At 39.4% G+C, this 27,818-nt stretch overlaps 1 protein-coding gene across 2 annotated transcripts in view; it reads right to left on the bottom strand.

Annotated features, from left to right (window-relative positions):
• Nucleotides 1-4,298: 4,298 nt before the first annotated feature.
• LOC126236964 (2-phosphoxylose phosphatase 1) overlaps nucleotides 4,299-27,818 on the bottom strand; it is a 114,400-nt gene continuing 90,880 nt past the window's right edge. For both annotated transcript variants that reach the window (XM_049946669.1, XM_049946670.1), the window contains 3 exons: nucleotides 26,203-26,569; nucleotides 15,395-15,646; nucleotides 4,299-5,973 (listed from right to left, as the gene is read on the bottom strand). In XM_049946669.1, coding sequence (XP_049802626.1) covers nucleotides 5,752-5,973; nucleotides 15,395-15,646; nucleotides 26,203-26,569 — 841 coding nt within the window. In that variant the 3' untranslated portion in view covers nucleotides 4,299-5,751. The remainder of the gene's footprint in view (nucleotides 5,974-15,394; nucleotides 15,647-26,202; nucleotides 26,570-27,818) is intronic.

Here is a 27,818-nt window from a genome sequence, read left to right as displayed (position 1 = left end):
AGGCACAATAAAAAGATTCACACAATCAAAGCTTTCAGCCATTAAGGCCTTTGTCAGCAGTGCGCACACACACACACACACACACACACACACACACACACACACACACCTTGCACAAATGTCTGCAGTCTCAAAGAGCTGAAACTACACTGCCAGTGTAGTTTCAACTCTCTGAGACTGCAGGTGTGTGTGTGTGTGTGTGTTTTTACTGCTGACAAAGGTCTTAACAGCTGCAAGCTTTGATTATGTGAATCTTTTTATTGTGCCTATCACGACTCAGCATCTCCACTATATGGTGAGTAGCAGCTTTCTTCTCTGGTATTGTTACATTCCATCCTGGATTTTCCATTGTTTGATACCATTATTATAAACTCAGCCCCTATTATAAACTCAGCTCAAATATCACAGAGTTTAAATGCCACAAAGTGAGATATTGACACAGCAGAGTACCAGAGTAAAGTAAATCCCATTAGACTCCACCAAGAAGCTGAGTATCTCTCAGATTTTAAAAAGGTCTCAATAAAGGATGTCGAAAATGTTATATTATCATTAATAAATAAAAACTCTGCTGGGTGGGATGTATACACTGTAAACTGATTAAAGCAGTGTATCATATAATAGCACCTCCACTCAGAAAATCAACCTATCTTTTGAACAGGGATCCTTTCTTGAGGTATTGGAGTAAGCCGACATCAAACCTGTGTTCAAGAATGAGTCAAGGGGAGACATGAAGAACTGTTGCTCTATTTCTATTTTTTCAGTCCTGTCAGAAGTGATAGAGAAAGTAACAGCAAACCAGATATAAACTTTTATTGTAAAACATGATATTATTATAAGTAATGAATTTGGATTTCAAGAAGGCAAAAACATGCTGGACATAGTGAATAACTTTATTGAAAAGATATGCAAAGCATTGGATCAGAGGAGTAAAGCTGCAGGTATCTTCTGTGATTTTACAAAATCCTGCGACTCCATAAACGATGCCTTGCTTATCTACAAATTAGATAAATATGGGATTAAGGACAATGCTCTCATATGGCTTACATAATACTTGGAGAATAGGAAACAAAGGTTAACTATCACTTTAAAAGTAGTGAATTATTATTCTATATGGAGTACAACATCACAAGGCATTGTCAGACCATTTCTGTTTCTATTCTATGTAAATGACTTATCTGTAAATATAAATTCCCCATCAGTTCTGTGGGCAGACAATACTTCCATTTCAATTGAAGATGATAATACAGAATAAATTCAAAGCTCTATTGTGAGCACACTGGTTACCCTAGAATAATGGATACCCAGTTCAGTGGGTTGAAATTGAAGACTACAAAACCCGTATCACACATTTTAAAACCAAAAATTCACAATGTGTAGAATTTAAAATACAACATAACCACCAACTTACAGAAGAAGTTGAAATGATCAAATTCTGTGGACTAAATGTGGACAAAGACCTAAGCTGGAATACACATACTGATTCCCTGTTAAGTAAATTAAGCATTTTCAGACATTGGAAATTCCAGGACGGAATAACAACAATATTATTAAATTAAGCAGTTTTGCATTTTCAATCAGGTACCTGCAAAGTTCTACTGACATGATAGCATATCATAATTATTTTGTATCTATCATTGGTGAGGGTATAATTTTCTAAGGAAGTTCAAATAACATTTCTTAAATACTGAAACTGCAGAAGAAACTTATGAGGTACATGTGTACTGCACAGCACAAAGACTCTTGTCACTCATTATTTAGGAAACTACAAAGTCTAATTGTTCCCTACATATATGAGGTTCATTCAGATGAAACCTGGTCAGTGTGTCTACCTTTGCCTTACACGTAAGGTGGCACCACGTAACTGCAGGTATGGTGGCGCCATCTATTGGTAGAGAGACTGACGCATGTGCACCGTTTGATGTTGCATGGTGCCGGTGTGGTTTCACGCTGAAGAGAAGGTGGTCAGACAAGTTACTGTCCACTACCGAACATGCAGATGAGTAAGCAGGAACAACGAGGAGTGTTTAGATTTTTGGCGGCGGAGGGAATGGAGGCTGTGAAATGTACCGATGGATGAAGGCTGAGTACAGTCTGAGTCGTTCAAATGTTGTGAAATGGTGCAAACGATTCCTTGAGGGGTACAAGTCACTGGAAGACTATGCTCATCCTGGAAAGGCTCATCATGTCACCACATCTGAAATGGTTGCAGAATTGAACAACCGCAATTGGACAGCTGCAGAATCACTGTGGACCTTTAAAACAAACTATTTGTGGACATTGATTCGCAATGGATGACCAGGTGTGTGACGGGGTCCAGGCCTGGATCCGACAGCGGCATACTAGCTTCCTCAAGGATGGAATCGACTGGCTAGTGTCGCAATGGAATAAATGTGCCAACAATTTTGGTGACTATTTTTAAGTATGTATGTTTGTATAACTACATTTTTGAGCTAATTAAATCGTTGACATTACTTTACACTACTGACTGGGTTCCATTTGAATGCCCTTTATACATTCAGAAATTACAATCATTCTATACACCAGACAAAAATTATTTGAGGAAAATTATTTTAACCACACACAACACAACAAATAAAAAGAATTTTGTGCTACCCACACACCAATTGAAATTATACGCATGGAATCCACAGTATATGGGGATGAAAATATATAATACATTACTGGGCAAAAACATATTTAATATGATGCCAGAGATTGTAAAAATAATGCTACAGCAGGTTCTGTAGGAGAAATGCTACTATTCGGTAGAAGAATTCACAGAGGAAGAAATGATCATTTCAGCAAGGAGCAAATTAGTTTTTGATTTTTTAAAATTTTACATATATAAGTATTACTATTGTTAGCATCAGTTGTTCTATGTTTATGGTGAAGTTTTACCACAATTCTGACATGTCTCCTGTACCCGTATCAAATGATTTAGATTATTTATGTTATGAGACTAATAAAACACAATTCACGATTCACTGAACTTCAGTTCTGATGACACCAACAAAACTATGTAAATAGAGAATTCAATGTTAATATTGGGATCCGAATACAAGATTACTGATGAATATCTGGAGCACATTACAACACATAAAGAGGTGATATGAAATGAAATGATCACATAAAATCTGCAGTAGATAACTGGAAGACTTACATATGATGGAAAGGCTCTTATAAAGTGCAGTGCTCCTTTTAAAAAAAAAAATCTCATACAATAAAGTTGTGCAACTGATTCGAAAGTCCTGCTCCAGCTTTTGGAGTCTTTGTCAACTTGGGACTTAACAGTTGGTACAACTCATTCAAAAGTGTAACAGAGATGTCCAATCTTTTGAAGGAAGATATCATCAAGAAATCTTGCTGGGTACATTTAGAGAAATGTAGTAGGTAAGAAATACTACGTGACAATTCTGTTGCCTCAACTTTATATCATGTGTAGGGATCATGAGGGTAAGATAAAAGAGATAGGGGTCATACAGAGGCATACAGTCATTTTTCCCTTTGCTCAATATGTGAATGAAACAGACAGAAAATCATTAATATTGTTATGAATTACTCCCTGCCATGCACTATACCATGGATCACTGAGAATATATGTAGATGTATAGTTAAAATATCCCAAACACATGTAGGCTGTATATCGTAAAATCCAGGATCAGATATGAATAGCACTAGGCATCACATAGTTACAAGGAAGAGAGATCAGCTTTCACGCTACAAGTAAGTTGAGAGTAGTAAGTATACTCAGGATGGTGGGGAAAACATACATTATTAATAAAAATAGGTCAGGTGCATCTGTTTTGCCACTATATCAATTTGTGCAGAAGGTTTCAAGAATTCCCTTTTAAGCTCATGTCCATCTGTAAATCAAGTGGCAATTTGTTCCCATTGTAGTGGAAGATAAATATTGTACAAGCTGTTATGAAAGAGAAACCATGTGTCAGATTACTCCTATGTAACCATCTGAGCTAGTACCAAATAGACAAATAAGAGTCATATATTTTCTACTTCCTTTATATTTTCCTGTTTGTTTCTATTGTATGCTATAAACAGTGGCCTGCTATTACTGACTGATAACATTTGTACAAGAAAGCAGTTTTACTGCTGACTAAATGATTGACAAGAAATTCTCTGGCTTCTCTAAATTAATTTTTAAGAAACAGCAAAGTTTTATGGCAATATTTGGTACTAAAACTTCCATAAATATCAAACTTTTCATAAAAATTTTAATTAATGTTGTACAATAATAGCAATATGCATTTGTCACAATTTAGCTTAATAAATTCTTATCAGCTCTTAAAGAGAAACATTTGGCAGCAAATCTTAAATGTTTGTTCTTGCACACAATATGGATATGCTATTCTGAATTTCCAGTCTTATGAGAAAAATAATTAAAATGAGGAATGACAAACAATAAATTACTAATATCACAATGGTTTCTTAGAAACCATGAACAATGAATGAAAGACAAAAACAATACTCTTTCTCTAAGGAGTACTGTACTTCATGCAGTACTGCCACTCAGTTTTCTTATAATACTATGAAGTGACAAACTAATAAGTGGAAGTATCACATTAAAAACAACATGATGTAGAGATTTATTTTTACAGTGAATAACTGATATTTGAAAGAATGGACAGCACAGCCACAAACATGTCAGTTAATACATTTCATTTGCTTCCAACTGATATCCAAGAACATTAAATATCAACAACAATTAAAAAGAGAGTCTACAACAGTCTCAATAAAAAACAAATCTGATATGTAGGTCAACAATTAAAAATATGGACTGAACAACTGTTCAGATAGGAGATCAATGTATACTCAAATGATACAGTAGTTTATATTCAACAATACCTTTATCTGAAACATTTTAATAGTAATAGTTCTCAAACACGAAAATTGTGTCACGTGCTATTGAAATTTAATGTAGCATAGTCACTATATGAATTCTGTTACCTTGCTCTGAACAAATAATTCTAATAAGAATCAGTCATTTATACAAATGGATGGACAAATGAGGAAAGGAAATGATAGTGAGTGAAACACCTCTTTGTGAAGTGATATGTGTTAAATCACAAGTCCATAGAATGCCAAGTATTTCAAACACATGTAAGCACAGTTATATCACTATTTGCTTAGCAAAGTCACAGTATGGACTTAAAACTTCCTGATCTTATCAAATTAATTTGGGCATTCTTTTATCATGCTGCGCGCGAAACTTCCAAGTTTGTAGTCACAGCAGAATATATTTGGTAATTATAATCACAAAAGTGTGATAGTACCTTAAACGTTTCTTGATACATATTTCAAACTGAGTACCTAGCAAGGTTAAAATAACTTGTTTAAATTTCAAATGGGAAGTTTGTTACACACTGTGTATGTGTCATTCGCTCTATTTTTATTACTCTTGAATCATTTAAAACTGATAGGTTATGATATTGAAGTATACCATACCAGTGAAGTGAGTTACAATTATCATTTAAGGATCCTCACTGTATTACATACACCAAAATAATGATTACTGAATAAATGAGAAAAGTTACATGTCAAATATATCTTGAGTTTATCTACTTAAGTGAGGAAAATAACAAATGATGCATCTTAGATTTTTCTACAACCATCATCATCATCATCAACATCTATTCATAGTATCTGTTTTTGTTGAAATGTCATGTACATTATTCTCAGATATCAATCTGAGATGAGAACGTCATGAGGCAACTCCACCGAAATTGTGTGACTAGATCAACCCTTTCCCATACATGCATCCTTAAAATTGGATGCATTAAATGGTGCAAAGTAATCCTCATGCAGAAATCTGATTATGCTCTCAATTGGACAGAGTTGCCTTTGGCGGCAGAAACTTGTATGTGGTGTGAGATCTCGCCCATCACCGACCAGCCGCAGGAAGAAATCACGGGCACGAGGCAGAGTCTGATGAGACTCACGATCACGACCACGGTATACCTGCAAAGTAAGTAATAAAATACGTGATATTGTCCCACTGGGCTCTAACATGACACACAACATACTCTCATCTTGCTTACAATGTCTGTAATGATTGTATTTTAAAAATATAATTCTAAAAATATTAAGTTCTAAGTTAAGCATATATGTGGCACAATGACTGCAATAAATTTCATGTGACAGGAATAACAGCACGTTAAAGTATCAGTTATGCTGCCTCTTCCCCTCTTGCAAGTAGTTGCTGTAATAGTGAACACACTATGTAGGATGGGTAGACAGGTAGTAAGGATAGCATATGGTGGACACCGTCTGACTTTTTTTGTTGTGTCTGCCAGCAATAGGTTCCAGCTGCTGTAGTTGAAGGAAGAGGTGCTTCAAGATGGTGTAGGAGTAGCAAATGTGCAGCAGACTCTGCCCATGAGTACTGAGGCTGGGAGTAACACAAATGTTAGGAAGAAGAAAGGACTGCTGTTAGGCAGCAATCCTGGGAGGTGTGGTCTCCACCTCTCCCAGGATTGCTGCATAACAACAGTACTCTCTTCTTTCTAACACCAATTACAGGAGAAGTTTGGGGAATCAGATTACCAGCATTTTCAAGCCAAGTGTTGGGTTGAATCAGGTGACTGATGATTTAAGGCATTTGTATAAGGATTTCACAAAAGACAATCAGATAGTGATAGTGGGTGGGCCAAGAAACATCCTGGATACAGATAAGGTGTACAACATAAGTGGTGGCCTGAGTAAGCTAGCTGCCCTAATTAGTAGTGTCAATGTGAGCATGGCTGAGCTGCTCCAGCAGTATGATCAGCCTTGTCTTGGTAGTGCTGTATGTAGAGCCAAAGCATTGCTAGAGATGGTACCGATGACTGCTCACCATGTACATACTGCACTGGTACTGGTGGAGACTATCAGGAGCAGGACACTGGGCTACAATAGGCATGGTCTGCACCTCAACATGACTGGGTAAGGAAGGTTGGTGAAGTTAATGAGAGAGAGTATAGCACATGGGTGTGGAGCTACACACGGTCAACTACCTGTTGTCATGGGTAGGAGGATTAGGCCTTTCTTTAGGATTCCCTTACCTCAACTGCTTTAGAGATTTCTTCATGTGTACATGAAAGATAGAATGGAGTGCACAAACTGCACTGAAAATTGTACTCAATTCTCCATTCTTCATCAGAATGTGCAGTCTATTAAGTTCAAGAATGTTAAGTTGAAGTTGAATTACAGCATTTGAACAGTACAGTGATATGCATTTCAGAGTACTGGTGTCGATGCAATGAGATACAGCATAATGCTAACATCACTTGAATGTGCAAGTTGCTACTGTAGAACTGTCTTAAAGGGCAGGGGATCATATATTTATATCACATTTTACAGCTAGAGAAGATCTGATCACAGTTAGTGTAGACAAAGGTTCTGAATTGGCAGCTGTTGGCTACATAAAACTAGACATCCATAAAAAGTTAATCATTTTGTGCATGTACCACTCACCTACTTTCTTCAACAAATTGATTGTAGCATGTGAAAACATTAATACTAACATAGATGCTGAGGATGAAATTAATAATAATTTCTGAAACATTCTGAACCCTTCTAGCATGGCACAAATGGTAAACACTGCTACTATGGTATGAAAAGTTCAGATACATCTTAAATAATATACTTACAGACACTGACAGGGAAACTCTTAAATAGTTACAAAAAAGGCTTGGCCTCTCTGATCATTCCATCATTCCTGCCAGATAATAAAGCTAAGGACAGGTTTGGTAAAACCCACAAAACTGCAGACCTACAAAAGGATCTCCTTAGGACGTAAAATACATATTTTGTCTAGGGCATTCATAAATCACACATGTGGTGAAGGGTATATGGAAAACAATGTAAATGCTAACTTCTCTAAACTTTGCGCACATTGTTTAAATTAATTTTCAAGGAGACATTTCCAAAAGCAGCCATTTCAACAGCAGGAGCAAAGGAAATAATGGCTAACTGCAGGTATTAGAAAATCCTCCAAGACACATAAATTTCTCAGTTCTTTACAAAAGCACTACACTAAAGTACTTTTCCAGAGTACCTAGATTGCTACCATAGGTGCAAAAAGATATATAGGAGGGTACTGCTTGCTTCGGGGAGGGGGATGAAAAATACTGCAGAAAAAAAGAAAAGCAAAATAGTGTGAGATGTCATAATACATTAAACTGGAAAAAGAAGACATAAGTATAATAACACAAAAATCAAAGATGGGGGTAGAAGAATAGAAACTCCTTGAGAATTGGCAAATTATGTAAATGACTATTTCTCCGGTAATGAGTAGAAGTTGTAATAAAATCTTCCTAAAACACATGTGGTACCCCACTATAACTTGCACAGCAAGCACAATGATGTTGTTTGTCATAACAGAGATTGAAGTCTGGAAGACAATACAGAAATTAAATGAAGGCATGCATAGCTAGCATACAAGCCCCATTAAAAAACATAATCAATGAGTCCTTTAGTTCCAGGATTTTTCCAGAGTACATAAAACATGCAAAAGTTGTGCACTTTCTAAAGAAAGGTAATGTCAAGAGTATTAAAAACTACGAGACAGTTTCACTACATTTACATTCTCAAAAATAATTGAATCAATCATGAAAGATGGACCAATGAGTTACATGAATACATACAGTCTTTTTAAAGAAGCAGATTTTGGTTTCCCAAATGGAAGAAGTACAATTTTGGCCATTGCAGAGTTCACAAAAGTGGCATTTGAAGCTTTTGACATGGATGACTTAAGTTGGCACATTCCTCGACTTGTCCAATGCTTTTGACATTGTTGTCCACAAAATATTGCTAAACAAGTGAGAAGCACTAGATGTAAGAGGAATAGCAAATGACAGGTTCTAGTCTTTCCTAGAAAATAGGGTGAACAAGTTAGACAGTCATATGTCTGTTGACAATAAATTTTTAGTTAAATATCTACCACGCAAGAAACATATGAACATAGGCAACCTCTGGTTGGCATACTGGGTTGTTCTGTTCTTAATATATTATTATTACTATTATTGTTATTATTATTACTATTATGAAGTATTCTGCTTAGTGGCAGGTCCATGTCTTCGTACAAAGAATTTATGATGCCAATATTCCCTGTCTCAGCTTCTTTCTTCAGTCTGCTGTATATCCTTCTGTCTTTCATGTCATCCAGGTGTTGAATTCTTCACCTTCCTGTATTTTCTTTGATCTTCCCTATGATGAAATCGCATATGAGCCCCTCATGTCTTTGTAATGTGTCTGACCCAGTTGGCCTTCCTCTGAAGAACTGTATTCAGAATAGCTTTCTTCTCTCCTCCTCTCCTCGGAACATCATCATTTGTCAACCAATCTGCCCACATGATATTCTCTAGTCTTCTCCTGCACCACATTTCAAAATTTTCCAGATATTTTTACTCTAATTTTCTCATAGTTCAGCCTCTGTTCCATTCAGTCCTCTTCTTGTTGAAAGTGGCTTTGGCTACGCCAATTCTTACTCAGATTTCATTTGTGCAGTGCGCATCCTTGTCACCAAGGTTCCCAAATACTTGAACTGCATCACATTCTCCAGTTCTCAACTGTTGACAGTTATCCTCAAAGGTTTCGCCCACTTTGATACCCACATCACTTTTGATCTCAATGTTGATTTCCATGCCACATTACCTTCAAGTGTCCAGCAACTGGTTCATTATGTGTTGAGGTAATGTATATATGAATTTCCAAACAATATAAAAAAAAAGAAAAAAATTCTCTTTTTTGATGACAATAACATCAAAGTCATTGATAAAGAGCCAGAACTCCTATTAGAGGAAGCAAATGAAACCCTCAAGGACGGCTATGAAAGGGCAGTATGTAATAAATTAACAATGAAACAGAAGGAAAACAAATGGTGTGTATTTCAGTGTAAAGAGGGAAATCAACTCTGTCACATTAAGCATAGTTGATAAGTCTATATAGTGTGTTACCAACATAAAGTTTTTAGGGATGAAAATTAATTATCAGTTATTATGAAATGAACAAAGTTTCTGGCAGAAAGAATTTCATCTGCAGTTTGTAACAGTTAATGTCTTGTGGTAACATACTGTTCTTGTGTATACTTAGTTCTAAGCTATGGACCGATGACCTCGCTGTCTGGTCTCCTTCCCCAAACAACCCAACCCTTCTAAGCTATGGGATTCTTTTCTGGGGATCAAAGGCACAAAACATGGATACAGTTTTTAAAAAGAGCTGTAAGAAGTGGTAGTCGGGCTCACTGCAAGAACAATTTAAAAAAACTGGGCTTCCTTATTGCACCAAGTGAGTACTTCTACCATTCTGTTCTGCAAATCAGAAAAAAATATTACTAAACAATGGAAAATTCAAGCTGGAATAATGACAGTATCATGAAAAGGATAGATTGCTACTCATCATATAGTGGAGATGTTGAGTCACTGACAGACACAAGAAAGAGACTGCTAAGCAAGTAAAAGCTTTTGGCCCTCAGGCCTTCTTCTGTATTAGACAACAAACTCGCACTCATTCATGCAAACACAATTCACACACACATGACCACTGTCTCTGGCTGCCGAGGCTAGACTGTGAGCAGCAGTATGTGACGGGAGAAGCAACCTGCGTGGTGAGAGTAAGGAGGAGGATGGGGTGAGGAGGGGAATGGTAGGAATGGGGGACAGTAAAGTGCTGTTCATAGGAGCATACAGGGATGAAGGGGGTGGAGACAGGAACATGACACTGGTGGGGATTCAAGGCATGTGCAGTACTGGAACTGAAACACGGAATGTGATAGACAGGTGGAGGATCAGGGCTAGCAAAGTTTGAGACCAAGAGGAGGGGGGGGGGGGTGTTATGGGAAGAACATGTTGCAAGAATGGTTCCAGCCTGCACAATTCAGAAAATTTGGTGTTGGTGGAAAGAATCCAGATACCACAAGCTGTGAAGCAGTCATTACAATAAAGCATGTCATGTTGACCAGCATGATCAGCTACTGGATGGTCCAGTGGTCCTTTGACCACAGTTTGGCAGTGGCCATTCATGTAGATGTACAGCTTGTTAGTTGTTATGTCCTGTACAGTGGTTGCAGCTAAGTTGGTAGTTCACTTGGTTGCTTTCACATATGGCCCTTCCTTTGATGGGGTTGGAGATGCCAGTAATATGACAGGAGTAGGTTATTGTGTGAGGATGTATGAGACAGGTCTTACACTGAAGTCTATTGCAGGGATATTAGCCATGACACAAAGGGTTGGGAATGGGGGTGGTTTTTGGAAGGACAAGGATATTGCATAGACTGGGTGGACGGCACTGGGTGGACTGGGTGGACGGTACCACTGTGGGAAGGGTGGGGAGGATATATCTCATTTTAGGGTGTGATGAGTGGTAGTTGAAACCCTGTTGGAGAATGTGATTCAGTTTCTCCCATCCTGGGTGGTACTGAGCTATGAGATGATTGCTCCTTTGTGGCCATACAGTATGTGGGAGATGGTAGGTGACTGGGGAGACAACACATGAGAGTTCAGCTTCTACAAGACTAGGAGAGTAATTTTGGTCTGCAAAAACCTTAGTGAGACCCTTTGCATATTGGAAGAGGACACATCACTACAAATGGGATAATGAAGAGTGGATAGGTATATGTACATGGAAGTATGTTGTAGCCGTCCGTGAGGTGGCAATTGACATCAAGGAAGCGAACCTGTTGGGCTGAGGAGGACCAGGTACAAATGGGAGGGAAGGTATAGAGGTTCAGGAGGAATGTGGATAGGGTGTCCTCACTCTCAGTCCAGATCATGAAGATGTCACTGATGAATATAAACCTTGTGATTGCTTTGGGGATCTGGTTGATTAGGAAGGATTCCTGTAGATTGTCTGTGAAAAGGTTTGCATAGAATGTTGCAATGTGGGTGCCCACTGCTGTATCATGGATTTGCTTGCAAGCGATGCCTTCAAAGAAGAAGTAATTGTGAGAGAGGATATAGTTGTTCATAGTGACCAGAAATAAATTTACAGGTTTGGAGTCTGTTAGGCAATGGGAAATTGAATGTTCAATAATAGAAGGGCCATGGGCTCGGGAGTGTGGAGAGTTGGTGGAGGAAAGGATTGTCATCTTTATAAATGAGGATAGGTTACATGTGACAGGCTGAAGGTGTTAGCCCACAAAGGCAAAGATTCTCTCTGTATGGGCACAGAAGCAGCCACAATGGGGGGTCCTGAGTGGTTAGATTTATGAATTTCAAGGAACATGTAAAAGTCAGCGTGGAGAGTGGTGTAGGATAGTTAGACTCAGGGGAGAGATTGTGGGACAGATGTAAGGATCTGAAGAGAGACTGGAGATCCTGTTGGCTTTCTTGTATGGGGTTGCTATTGTAGGATTTGTAGGTGGAAGTATCTGACAACTGTCAGAGGCCTTCCACCACGTAAACTCTGTGCTTCATAACCACAATGGTGGAGCCTTTGACTGCAGGTAGCATTATAAGGATCGGCTCAATTTTTAGGTGGTGGATTGCAGTCCTTAAAAGCCTCAGTTTCACAAAAATATCAGTCCTTTCCAAAGGCTTTACCTTTTGCCCCACTCCCAAGCTCATTCATGCCGCTCTTGCTAAAGTCCTTCTATCCTCCCCTAGTTCCTATAGTGGAAACACTTTTTCACCACTACACCTACCAGTCAGACTAAATACAAAATCAACACAGTCCAAAATCAATTCCTCCATATAGATGTGATCCATCCCCACTGCTCCCAAAGCATCCCCGGTTAACTTTATGATTGCCCTAACCTTCAATATTGCCTCACCATCATCCCTCAAATCCCTCAACAAGAAGGCCAACCTCATATTTGCAGATAAAGCAGCAATCCACCACCTGAAAACAGGCCTCAACCTCGTAATCCGACTTGCTGACAAAGGCTCCACTGTCATGGTTCTGAAAAATAGCCAGTGGAGGGACTCTGCCAGCTGTCATATACTTCCCCCAACAAGGCTTGCCACAATGACCCCCATATCCCACATGTTGATTAATAATAAAGAAACACTGCTGTTGGCCACAATTACATTGAATTTATGTATCTCTAACTATTTTGGAGCGAAGGCCCATCTAACTGCAGCATACATCTATTACACACTGACACATATTCACTGTATGGCTTTATGAAAACAAATTACACAATTGTATGCATTGCACACTATGTCAACAATTTGTAATTTGACCTTTTTGGTAAAAATTGTCTTGCTCATAAATTTAGAAACATAGTATGGTTTGAAGAAAATCATATGGATTTGCTGAACAGGTCTATGTAGTGCCACGGTCTGATCTCCCTCTGAGCATTTTAGGAGAGAACTGAAGCTTTATCATGTGCCAGAGCAGTATGCCCAAACACTGGACTTTTGGAAGGGAGGAAACTAATTCTGTCTTCAGTGTCACTTATATGTATCGTGAAGCCCTATAAATTAAATTCTGCAGTAGTAGAAAAAGACAGTACTACATACTATTGGTTACAGAGCTGGCATCTTTGGAATGAACAACATCAGAACTCCACACAATACATCTTAAAGGTAAGAAACACAACTACTGTAAACATGTAAAAAAAAATTGCAAGATGTTTATTCTTCTTCTAAACTCCCAGTCAAAGAATTCTTCCACGCAATTAAAATGGTAACTACCACTTATGGATGTTGCAATGTTTATTTATTGTGGCTGCAGTTTTGAAGATTTGTCATTTTCAAGTATCATGAGTGCAGATATGCGCACATTGCATTTATGAGGTTTGCCACAAAGTGTCAGTTGCATTGAACTGCAAATGCAATATACTCTGCTGACAAAAAAAGTGAAGACCTAGAAAATGAAGAGCGAATGAAAGAAAATTTTATGGTTTGAGAGGATAAATGATGTTATTTCAGTGCTTACAATATTGAGTAAAATTTACAAAGAACTTGGCTGTATGAACCCATTATTGAGCCCACTTATCAGTCTGACACCCCTCTTCTGGCCTGGATGTATGCACTGATTCAGTTGGGAAGGGTGTCATAAAACTGTTGTATCCTCTCCTGAGGCAAACTGGTTCTCAGTTGTTCTAATTTGTCCCTGATATTCTGGGTACTGGCACTGGCATGGAGTTGACATCTGATCTGGTGTAGCACAAGTTCTATGGAGGACAGGTATGAGGATCCAGTTATTCACAGGAGGATCTCAACATCACATAGACAGTTCTTGGAGACATGTGCCATGTATGGATGAGTATTGTCTTGTTGAAAAATAGCACAATAATACTGTTGCATGAGAGGTAACACATGAGGATGCAGGATGTCCGTGACATGTCATTGTGCCATCAGAGATCCCTCAACACTGCCGGCCACAACCCGATGTCATACCCGATGGCTTCCCACACCGTGATGCCAGGAGTAACACCACCGTGTCACTCACCAATGATGGACATCCACTGTACTGAGAGCCATGTTTCATCACTGAATGCAATGTGACGCTATTCATCAGTAGATCATGATTATTTGTCATAGCACCACTCCAAACACAGCCTTGCATTGTGCTGTTACAACACCCCAAGCAAGGGACAGTAATTTCCAATTCTGGATGCTTCTAGTCTCCCATCAATGGTGTAGAATGACACAGAGTGATGCATGGAGTCTATTACTTGGTTTCAGATTGCAAGTGCAGATGCGAAAGAATTATGATGCACTTGGTGGACAGTAAGGTGACCCTCCATTGTGATGGTCAGATTTGATCAACTCGAACCTTGACGACAAGTATACCTGACCTCATGTTCCTATGCAGACCGACATTGGATCACTGTCTCATCTGAATGCCCCACAAATCTGGATACAGCATGATGTGATCTGCCAGACAAATGGAGACCAACAGTGAAGCCCCTTTCAACCTCTCTTAGGTCCTGATAGTTTGTCTTACAAGAGGACATGACATCTCTGCGTTCTTCAGTGATCACTCAATATCTGATGCTGTTCACACCATATACCCTACCAAGCCTGCTAACAGTATTAAAGTCTAACAGCACTAATGCACTTTGGTGGCCATTCTTAACTATTACAGAGAACTGCAAGCCTAATCATTTGCATACCCACCAATGGTGCGTCAATGCACGATGTTGCACCGACATCCAAAGATATTTTCTAGATGCTCCACTCTTTCAGTCAGGCAGTGTATAGAAATATTGACAGTTATAAGTGGTAATTACCATGTCTAACAATTACCACAAATGATGCGGAGCCATCCCTCCTAAAACTACTGGATTTCTCCGAGTATGAAATTACGACATACAACCAATTTAAAATTAAAATATTATTTAAAAACAACATATAATGTAACTTTCAATTACACTGGCAATGAAAAGCTGGATGATTCTTGCTTACATTAAAAACATAATATGATTATCTTTGAAATTGAGTTTCAAACTTACCTCTATAACAAAGCGAGCACCATAGCGTGGTTGAGGCCATTCTAGGCCTAATGCCCCTGCTAAGTATTCAAGTGTTCGATCATGTCCTGAGAAGACTGCCACACGTGGCCGCCTCTCTGACACAACACGCACAAGCTGTGCTACAACAGCACGCACCAAGCCATAGGCGCGAAGTAAGGATGAGCGACGGATAGGAGGAGAATGTGACTGCTGACGGCACTCCCATGCTAGGTATGCGGCCAGTCCTGTAACCTGATGGTTTGCAAATGCAACAATTTAGGTTTTTTATATTTTATTTAGCAACATAATTTGAATTCTTGGATGCAAAAATGTTGTGGGTGGCAATATACACTCCTGGAAATGGAAAAAAGAACACATTGACACCGGTGTGTCAGACCCACCATACTTGCTCCGGACACTGCGAGAGGGCTGTACAAGCAATGATCACACGCACGGCACAGCGGACACACCAGGAACCGCGGTGTTGGCCGTCGAATGGCGCTAGCTGCGCAGCATTTGTGCACCGCCGCCGTCAGTGTCAGCCAGTTTACCGTGGCATACGGAGCTCCATCGCAGTCTTTAACACTGGTAGCATGCCGCGACAGCGTGGACGTGAACCGTATGTGCAGTTGACGGACTTTGAGCGAGGGCATATAGTGGGCATGCGGGAGGCCGGGTGGACGTACCGCCGAATTGCTCAACACGTGGGGTGTGAGGTCTCCACAGTACATCGATGTTGTCGCCAGTGGTCGGTGGAAGGTGCACGTGCCCGTCGACCTGGGACCGGACCACAGCGACGCACGGATGCACGCCAAGACCGTAGGATCCTACGCAGTGCCGTAGGGGACCGCACCGCCACTTCCCAGCAAATTAGGGACACTGTTGCTCCTGGGGTATCGGCGAGGACCATTCGCAACCGTCTCCATCAAGCTGGGCTACGGTCCCGCACACCGTTAGGCCGCCTTCCGCTCACGCCCCAACATCGTGCAGCCCGCCTCCAGTGGTGTCGCGACAGGCGTGAATGGAGGGACGAATGGAGACGTGTCGTCTTCAGCGATGAGAGTCGCTTCTGCCTTGGTGCCAATGAGGGTCGTATGCGTGTTTGGCGCCGTGCAGGTGAGCGCCACAATCAGGACTGCATACGACCGAGGCACACAGGGCCAACACCCGACATCATGGTGTGGGGAGCGATCTCCTACACTGGCCGTACACCACTAGTGATCGTCGAGGGGACACTGAATAGTGCACGGTACATCCAAACCGTCATCGAACCCATCATTCTACCATTCCTAGACCGGCAAGGGAACGTGCTGTTCCAACAGGACAATGCACGTCCGCATGTATCCCGTGCCACCCAACGTGCTCTAGAAGGTGTAAGTCAACTACCCTGGCCAGCAAGATCTCCGGATCTGTCCCCCATTGAGCATGTTTGGGACTGGATGAAGCGTCGTCTCACGCGGTCTGCACGTCCAGCACGAACGCTGGTCCAACTGAGGCGCCAGGTGGAAATGGCATGGCAAGCCGTTCCACAGGACTACATCCAGCATCTCTACGATCGTCTCCATGGGAGAATAGCAGCCTGCATTGCTGCGAAAGGTGGATATACACTGTACTAGTGCCGACATTGTGCATGCTCTGTTGCCTGTGTCTATGTGCCTGTGGTTCTGTCAGTGTGATCATGTGATGTATCTGACCCCAGGAATGTGTCAATAAAGTTTCCCCTTCCTGGGACAATGAATTCACGGTGTTCTTATTTCAATTTCCAGGAGTGTATTTTTATTTTGCCCCATCCAGTTACATGTTACTTCTGTTTGAAGCAGTTCTGTTTATAAAATGTTAATTTTATGCTACTGACCAATATGTGTAGTAGAAATTATGCATATATGAGTATAATGGCCCTAAACATATGATAAGCTATGGTCCATAAATATAAGGGGCAGTCAAATAAAAACAAGACAGATGGAAAAAAGCAAGTAAACTGTTTATTATTTCAAAACCAATCACCATAACCATTAACACAGAGACAAGATGGTCAGTACCTTCATGGAAAAATGCTTGCAGTTGCCTACACAACCATGATTGTACCCAAGTGTGCATCTCTTTATCTGAGGCAAATTGATGGACATGAAAGTCTTTCTTTAGAGCTCCAAAAATTTGGAAACCCCATGGGGAGAGACCATGCCTGTATGGAGGCTGTATAAGGGCTTCCCAGCAAAACTTGTGGCAGCATACTCAAAACAACCTTTTATCACATGTTGCAAAGGTTGTTTCCAGTACAGTGTCTTTATGATTCAGTAATTAAATTGCTTTATTTAATTTTTCTCACAAGTATCACTGTACACTTATACTCTGTTTCTTCTTTGCAATTCAGTTCAGTACAAGAGTCACTGTAAGTTTTGAGACTTCTGAATTGCTATTGTTTGTTCCATTTCCAAAAATCGCAATAATAATATCCATTGAAATGAAACTTCCTGGCAGATTAAAACTGTGTGCCCGACCGAGACTCGAACTCGGGCCTTTGCCTTTCGCGGGCAAGTGCTCTACCATCTGAGCTACCAAAGCACAACTCATGCCCGGTACTCACAGCTTTACTTCTGCCAGTACCTCGTCTCCTACCTTCCAAACTTTACAGAAGCTCTCCTGCGAACCTTGCAGAACTAGCACTCCTGAAAGAAAGGATATTGTGGAGACATAGCTTAGCCACAGCCTGGGGGATGTTTCCAGATTGAGATTTTCACTCTGCAGCGGAGTGTGTGCCTGGTACTCACAGCTTTACTTTTGCCAGTACCTCATCTCCTACCTTCCAAACTTTACAGAAGCTCTCCTGCAAACCTTGCAGAACTAACACTCCTGAAAGAAAGGATATTGCGGAGACATGGCTTAGCCACAGCCTGGGGGATGTTTCCAGAATGAGATTTTCACTCTGTAGCGGAGTGTGCACTGATATGAAACTTCCTGGCAGATTAAAACTGTGTGCCCGACCGAGACTCGAACTCGGGACCTTTGCCTTTCGCGGGCAAGTGCTCTACCATCTGAGCTACCGAAGCATGACTCACACCCGGCCCTCACAGCCTTACTTCTGCCAGTATCTCGTCTCCTACCTTCCAAACTTTACAGCTCTCCTGCGAACCTTGCAAGGTGTGGTACAAATGGGCTTGCATTTGGGAGGATGATGGTTCAAACCCACGTCTGGTCATCCAGATTTAGGTTTTCAGTGAGTTCTTTAAAATCACTCTCGGCAAATGCCAGGATGGTTCCTTTGAAAGAGCATGGCCCATTTCCTTCCCCATCTTTAACATGTTCTGTATCTGTGATCTGTCTCGAATGACCTTGACGTAGGCAGGATGTTAAACCCAATCATCCTTCCTTCCCTTTAGTATAAAGAAGATATCAAAAAGATGTGTAGATATAAATTTTAAAATATTGTTATCTTTATTCTTCTTCTTCATTGCCCATTCTAGCTTCCCAGTTGAAGTTGTGACTTAAGGACCTGCATCACTATTGGTCTCTCCACCACTCTTTTCTTTCTTTAAATACATCTTTTAGTTTTCCTTCCCTCTTCTCTATATACTCACAGGCTGTAACTGCCTTTCTCTTTCTGGGTCTTCTTCATTGTCTCTTTCCAGTTGCCCTTTTAGAAAATACATCTTTGCCACTCTCTTCTCTCCTCCTCACATCACTTGAGCTTCATTACTTCTATCTTGTCCTGAAGTACCAACATTCCTGTCCTTTTTTCTGACCTCATTTCTGTTTCTAAATGTTTCTTGTCTTGCTTCCATAACCTCTTACATATATCGTCTCTGTTGCCTGCATTCTGTTCCTTTCGATTTTTGTTGTCGTCTGTATCTTAGCTGCAATATGATTTTGTGGTACCTATCATTCTGGAAGAGTGACTATATTGTGTTTTGAAGACAAATTAAGTTTGTATTGTACATTGATTCTGATTCTGAATTTGTTAATAGAGTTCTTGACTTTAACATGAAGGTTGAAGTATTTGTTATGTGGAGATTATTATAATGGTTTTGAAGAATACAAGTAATATATATATATATACAAGAAGTGTAGGCATATTTATTGACAAAAAGTAAAAACTGTTCCATGTTATGGTCTTCCAGCATATATTCCATCATAAGTAAAAGAGATCAAAGGTTGCTGCATGCAAGATAATTGTCCACTACATAAAAAAAGGATCTCTCCACTGACTGATGGGAGCAAAATATAAAGTTAGTAGTGTGATGGGAGCACTATAATGCAAGAAAGGGCTCATAATAAGTTGAATATAGAACTTTTTTTACATTCCTTTGGGATGTTTCTGTTCAACAGAACACCCCCTACATCCTGGTAGAAGCTGCCTCTTGTTGTATTCTCTTCCATAGTACATTATGTATCCTTCTATCATTTGTGACCACACTTCTGCAGCTACATGTACATCTACGTCTATACTCTGCAAACCTCAACGAAGTGAATGGCAGAGGGTACATCCCATTTCACCAGTTATTAGGGTTACTTCCTGTTCCATTCACATTTAGAGCACATAAAGAATAATTGGTTGAATGCCTCTGCATGTGCTGCAATTACTCCAATCTTATCTTCACAATCCCTGTGGGAGTGATAAGTAGGTGGTTGTAGTATATTCCTACAGTTAGCATTTAAAGACAGTTGTTCAAAGTTCACTAGTAGATTTTCTTGGGATAGTTTACTTATATCTTCAAGAGTCTGCCAGTTCAGTTTCTTCAGTATCTCTGTGACACTTTCCAATGGATCAAACAAACCTGTAACCATTCATGCTGCCCTTCTCTGTATACTTTCAACATCACCTCTTAGTCCTTTCTGGTATGGGTCTCACACAATTGAGCAATATTCTATAACTGGTTACACAAATGATTTGTAAGCAATCTCCTTTGTAGACTGATTGCACTTCCCCAGTATTCTACCAATAAACTTGCCTTATCCACTACTGAGCCTATGAGTGCTACACCCAGGAATTTTTATGAGTTGATCAATTACAACAGTGAGTCATAGGATTCTACATTTTTTTCATTTTTTGAAGTGCACTATTTTACATTTCTGAACATTTAAAGCAAGTTGTCAATCTTTGCATCGCTTTGAAATCTTATCAAGATCTGACTGAATACTTATGCAGCTTCTTTCAGAAAGTACTTCATTATAGATAACAGCATAATCTGCAAAAATCCTGAGGTTACTATTAATATTGTCTGCAAGGTCATTAACATATGACATGAACAGCAAGGGTCCCAACACAGGTCCCTGGGTCACATCCTAAGTTACTTCTACACCTGACGATGACTCTCCATCTAAATTAATGGGCTGTGTCCTCCCTAGCAAAAACTCCTCAATCCAGTCACAAATTTCACTTTACAAATCTCACTTGATGCCCCGTATGGTTATACTTTTGACAATAAGCGTAGGTGTGATCCTGAGTCAATTGCATTTTGGAAACCAAGAAATACTGCATCTACCTGCCTTGATCCAAAGCTTTCAGTATGTCAAGTGAGAAAAGTGAAAGTTGGGTTTTTCATGATCAATGTTTTTGGAAAAAATGCTCATAGGCATGGAGAAAGTCATATTCTATTTGAGATGCCTCATTATGTTTGAGCTCAGACTATGTTCCAAGATTCTGCAACACATCAATATCAAGGATATTGGACGACAGTTTTGCAGATCACTTTCTACTACCATTCTTATGGATGGGTGTGGCTTGTGCTTTTTTCCAAGAACTGGGCATGGATTTTTGTGCAAGGGATCCATGACAGATTATAATTAGAAGAGGTAAAATTCAGTATAGAATCTGATAGGAATTCTATTGGGTCCTGGAGCTTTGTTCAGTTTTAACAAATTCAGCTGTTTCTCAACACCACTGACACTAATACTTGTCTCACTCATCTTTTCAGTGGTATGAGGAATAAATTGGGGCTAGTCTCAGGTTTTCCTGTGTAAAGGGACTTTTGAAAATGGAGTTAAGCATTTCAGCTTTTCATTTGCTATCAGTTCCTGTCTCATTCACTAGGGACTGGACGTATACCTGTACATATGACCAGAATTTCTTTATGCTTTGTGAAAGATCATTTGACATTATTCTGCTACAGTAGTATCAAAGGATTCTTGCATTACTCTCTCGATAGCCAAACACATTTCATTCAGTATCTCTCCCTATCTATAGCACTATTCTTTGTTTTACACCTATGAATCAGTAATCTCTGTTTCTTTAGAAGTTTCTTTACACTGGCTGTATACCATAGAGGCTCGCTTCCATTAGAACTGTCCTACTGGATAAATCTCTATCCAGTGCAAGCTAAATTATTCTTTTAAATTTGAGCCATAGTTTCTCTACATGCTCCTGCCCTTTGTTGAATGTTTCAAGTTCCTCAGTCAGATATGCAACCGCATCATGGTCGCTGATACCAGTTTTGATATAGACACTCTCAAAGAGGGCAGATGTGTATGTTACCATTAGATCCAATATATTTCCATCATGAGTGGTGTTCCTAACCACCTGATCTAGTAGTTTTCAGAGAAAATGTTAAGTAATACTTCACAGGATGTCTTATAACACCCAACACTACCAAAATTGTAATTTTCCTAACTGATTGTTGGATGACTGAAGTCTCCACCGATGATTACTTTATGATTTGGGAACTTACTTACAAGTGAACTGGGGTTTTCTCTAAAGTTTTCAATTACATCAGGAGATGAGTCTGGTGGGTGACAGAAGGATCCAATTATCATTTTATGCCAACTCCACTTACTGAGTCTTGCCCAAACAATCTCACATGCAGTTTCAAATTCTACCTCAGTGAATTTGAGTTTCTTGTTTACTGTGACAAATACACCACCTCCATTTTCCATTTGCCTACCCTTCCTATACAAGCTTAAATTTTCCCCAAAAATATCATGGGTATTGATTTCAGGTTTCAACCTGCTTTCTGTACCTAGTAGTATGTGAGCTTTACTGCTTTCAAACTCTGGGATTTGTTGTGAATGCTTCAGCAGTTAACCAGTAGGATTTTATTTACCTGTGGGAGGTACTTCTTTCTGATCTTACACTGATACTTCTAGGTTTCCTATAGCTGTCATTATCTGGATTGGATGGAGAGTCACCTAACCTAAAAAAAAACCCTTGTATGCACACCACACACATTCAGCTACCCGCGTAACAGCCCCTGATGTGTAGTGCACACCTGACCATTTAGAGGGACCCTATATTTCTCAGCTCTACAGCACAAGTCCAGGAAGTTGCAGCCTAGCTTGCAACAGTGTCTGGTTCCGTCCTTCCACTCGACTCGGAACCAAAGGGTCACAATCAGTTCTGGGGACAATGCTGCAGATTGTGAGCTTCATTGAAATTCCATGTGCAAGGCTGACCTCCTCAACCTTCTCTGCCAGTCACTAAAATGACCCAAGATTGACCTTGGAGCTCAGATATTTGTTCCAACATGCACCACAATCTGCAGCTGGTTGCACCCTGTTCCTTCAGTGACTGCCAGAATAGCCTCTTCAACATGATGAATGAGGCCCCCAGCTGTACACACTGAATGCAAACTTCCTAACTACTTGAAAATTTTGACCACATCCAGAATTATTCCATACAGTTTTATCTTTCCCCTTTCTTCCTATTTCCCCTTGTCATAATTACTGTTTTGCTTTTCTCTGTATTTACTCTAATTTCAAATTTTTCTATCTCTTGGTTTTATACATCTACTTGCCTTTGTACTTTCATTTCATCATCATCCCGTATCACTTTGTTGTCTGCAGACAATGAGGCTTTTATTACATCTCTCATTTTGACAATGACTATGATGAATAATATAGAGAGAGCAGACTTCCTTGTTATAAACCCGCTTCAACATTAACCCCTTTTGTTTCTCCCATACTGGTCTTTACTGTATTAACACATCTTTGTGTAGCTCTTATCATTCCCACTTCCACTTTACTAACTTATTTATGTTTTAATGTTTCCCAGACCAGCTGTCTTGGCACATTGTCATAGGCTTCTTCAATATCAATAACTGTCATAACTAGGCCTTTTCCAAAATCTCTTCTTTTCTCTATGAAATATCTTAATGTAAAGATCAGGTAAAACACTGAACTCTCTTTCCTGGTCCCATACTGTTCTTCTTCCATTATTCTTCTAGTTTCTTCTTCAGTCCTCCTTCTGATACTCCCTGAAAAATCTTAGCTGCACATGCAATAGGGCAGTCCCACTATAGTTATTACTTTTTTTCTTATCACCTTTCTAAAATATGAGGACATTTTTTCATTCTTCTGGTATTTCTTGTTTCTTCTTACAAATTACTCTAAATAGTCTGCACAGTATTCAGCTATACTGACCCTGCAGCTGTTATCATTTCTATGATCACCTCATCCACTCCTGCTGCTTTACACTCATCTTCAATATGGCTTCCTATATTCTAACACAGATATCCCCATTTCTTGTTCTTCTTATTCCAGTATGTCTTCTTCTTCCTCCTTTTCTAACAGCTCACTGTATTCAATATTCAGGAATTTTGTGGGGTATTCTTCCTATCTTTTTAGCACATCTGCATCAACATCTGTCCTGCCTCTGATTTAACAAGTTTTGTGTCTTCTCTGCTTTTTAATCTGTTATTTATCAATATATAAAAAACATTTTTACTTCCCTTAACAGCCTTTTGAAAAGTTTCAGTGAAACTTTCTCAGTTCTTCTTCTTCCCTTCTTGTGCCATATTTTATGCACGTGTTTGTCTTCTTTATATTTTTGCTCTTTTTCAGCACTTTTACTGCCTATCCACTTCCTCCAAGCCATTTGATCCTCTTTAACTGCTTCCTTTACCCATTTTTCCACCAAGAGGTGTCCTTTCCTCTCTTTCTTCTTGGCAATCTTCCACAGGTGTTTGCTGCACACTTTATAAAACCATTTCTAAAACAAATCCATGCCTTTTCTATACTACTCATTTTGTTTTGGAAATTCTTTTCTTCAAATCTTATCAGAACTTTTTCTTCTCTTTTAACTTCCATGTGTTTATTTTTCTTTATCTTTTTCTGTTAACTTTGTGAGTTTTCCATCTTACTTTGCTCTTCATCACTTGGCATTGGTATCATGTCTTCCAGCTGTCTACATTCCTCCTCCTCCACCAAAAAAGATCATTGTCATGGTCTTTTTCTCTCACCATCCATAACTTGTTATATTTTTGAGTTCTTTTTTCTAAACCATGTGTTTCCATCAATTAATATATTTCTTCTGGAAAAGTCTATTAACAAATTTCCTTATGAATTCTTGTTACTGCATTTAAAGAGGCCAAGTCTTTCCTCCTTCCCTTGACTCTTGATTCCCACATGTGCATTTATATCTCCCATCTCCTCTGTCTTCTGTACTGATTTCCAGTTCTCTTCCAGGTATTCATTTACCTCTCCTGATTGAGGAGCATAGATCTGTATAAATTCTTTTGTTCCAATCTCTAGTACAAGTCAAACTTCACTTATTCTGTCACTAGCCTGGTCAACTTTTTTCTATGTATTGAACTAAACCTTCTCCCAGTATGAAACCAAATACATTTGTTGCCATTTTTCCTTTACTCCAATATACTCTATACCCTTTCCTCAATTCTTTCTTACTTGTAGTCTCCCATTCTGTCTAACTCACTCCGATCGTTGCTATGTCTTTCTTCTCCATGTACTCAATCAGTTCTTCTGTCTTACCATTTAAAATCCTCGCATTTCTGATAGCAACTTTCATGCTATTCCTCCAGATCCTGCAGACAGTGGGAACTGCACATCGCTTCCAAGGGATGCCTTAGCATTTCTTGATGTCTCATTCACACAACCAATGTTATAGGCTGTTTAGACAATAGGTTCACTGTACCCAAAGGTATTTTATAACCTTCTGCCAGTTTCAAATTAGGCTTCCCTGACATGGAGTCAGACAGCTTTTGTAGTTATTCCAGTGGAGTACAGACATTACACATTTGCCTCTACCATTCATCAACACCATACTGAAGTCTATTGTCTTTGCTGTAGATCTGGTTGGGATCTTCACCCATAACCCTGGGCTTGGACCCTCGATATTATAATCCCTGGAGAGATCATGTCCCAGTATTTTAAAGCCACATTGGCACTAGGCTGCCTGTTATCTTAATTATTGTCTAAAAACAGTTGGTGTGTTATTTTTGAGTCTTCCTCTGCTTTAGTCAGTTTCCTTATTCTCCCACTGTAATTTTAAAACCTACGTCATTTTTCTTCTTCTCAATATTTTTTCTGTATGCGTCACCTTGAGAGATCAAATAAAGAATGCAAGGTGACAGGTAATTATCAGCATACAATTACCACATCATATTCATGCAGTATTAAGCCACATACCACAGTCAAAATAAGCTTCAATTGAACAAGATGGAGAACCAAATTATGTTACATAACAAGTTATTCAAAATGTTGTTACCTATGTTGTTATCTATTAGTAACTCAGAAACATGTCAGCTAAATACTATTTTTAAACCATCAGACTAATTTATCTGTTGAATATATCTAGAGGCATTTTCATGGTTTATGCAAGCCATCAGGCTGTAATCACACTGTACAACAATTACAGCAGAACTGTATAAATAATGTCATTTTTAAATTAGTTTCTGCATAAGAGTGAAACAAATATAAAATAATCTATTAGAGTGTTTTCCATTTAGGACAGAGTCCCAACACAGGTATTTATCAATATCTAACTATGTTATGATGATGACAAAAAGAAAATGTTTCCACTGCCAAAATTTTCATGCACAGCAGAAACTGTGACACAGATGCAAAGTGATGAGAGGACTTACTTGTTCCATGCGCAAGCAAGAATCATCAACGCAAGGTAGAGGAGCTGCATGACACACGTAAGTCAGAAGTGCATCTTGGAGCAGACGAGGGTCTGTGTCGGGCTCCTTCTCGGGCCCTGTACCCCCGCCTGGTGGCCGCTCCAGAGCTACAGCTGCTGCCTGTTTGACGAGCCGTGCAACAGCTGGGTGGGAGTGCAGATGTGCCACTCCGGCTGCCGTCTGACCTCGCCGGAGCTGTTCAGCTGCTGCACACGCACAGTCATTGAAGCAAAATGCTAGTGACTGTGACTCGTGTAGCACAGCTTTCTGCAGATCCTCTGGTGGCAATAGCCCAGCAAGAAAAGCCAGAGTACTCTGCACGGTTCGCCTGGTGTAAAGGTAGGTATGGACATTTTGTGAGTGTTAGCTGTTATATTGGTATGGAAATGCACATAACTTACAATTACTAACCAAGAACAAAATTCACAAATGGTCTAATAATAACAGGAAAGATAAATTTCTGATTTCTGGACATCTCAATATTATGAAAGATCATTTCCAGATCTCCCCAGTAACAAGTAAAAGGTGATCAATACATCAAAAATATTACTTAAATTCAAGGAAAATAAACATGAAAAATGTCAAAGATATGAATTCCACTTGTAGGAAATGCTAGTGGAAGAAACTAACCTGATGAGGAAAATATTTCTCATTATTAAAAATACTCCAGAATTTATATCTAGGTTTTTAGTTCAATTTCTGTGCCTTCTATGTTTTATTATCAAGATTTGGAGTCATTTTTTCCTTCACTGCAACATCTGAACACAGAAATTTTCTTGTCCTCACATTAAGATTTTTTAATTAATTTAAATTCTAATGTTCAGGAGTTTGTGTAATATATGGGTTGTTTGTTTGATATTCTCATTAAGAAAACCATTTTTGCAATTTGTGGATCACTCTGTAAATTTTCATTACGAAGTGAACAGGTCATGAATGCTTAATTCCTGACAATGAGAAGTCTGTATCAGTTAAAAAACCAACAACATTGTTGTTGTTGTCATTGTTGTGGTCTTCAGTCCAGAGACTGCTTTGATGCAGCTTTCCATGCTACTCTATCCTGTGCAAGCCTCTTCATCTCCAAGTAACTACTGCAACCTACATCCTTCTGAATCTGCTTAGTGTATTCATTCCTTGGTCTCCCTCTATGATTTTTACCCTCCAAGCTTCCCTCCAATACTAAATTGGTGACCCCTTGATACCTCCTCATCTTTTTACCTACTTGATCCTCTGGTGCCTTCACTATTTCATCTCTCAAAGCTACACATTCTTCTCCTAATGTACGTCTTTCCCCTGTTCTTGTCAATCATTCCCTAATGTTCTCTCTAAACTCTCTACAACCTCTGGTTCTTTCAGTTTATCCAGATCCCATCTCCTTAAATTCCCACATTTTTGCAGTTTCTTCAGTTTTAATCTACAGTTCATAACCAATAAATTGTGGTCAGACTCCACATCTGCTCCTGCAAATGTCTTACAATTTAAAACCTGGTTCATAAATCTCTGTCTTACCATCATATAATCTGTCTGAAACCTTCCAGTGTCTCCAGGCTTCTCCCAGATATACAACCTTCTTTCATGAT

The sequence above is a fragment of the Schistocerca nitens genome, chromosome 2, assembly GCF_023898315.1.
Source record: "Schistocerca nitens isolate TAMUIC-IGC-003100 chromosome 2, iqSchNite1.1, whole genome shotgun sequence".
NCBI lineage: Eukaryota > Metazoa > Arthropoda > Insecta > Orthoptera > Acrididae > Schistocerca > Schistocerca nitens.
The sequence above is the reverse complement of the archived record's forward strand: the minus strand, read 5'-3'. Positions and strand labels throughout refer to the sequence as shown.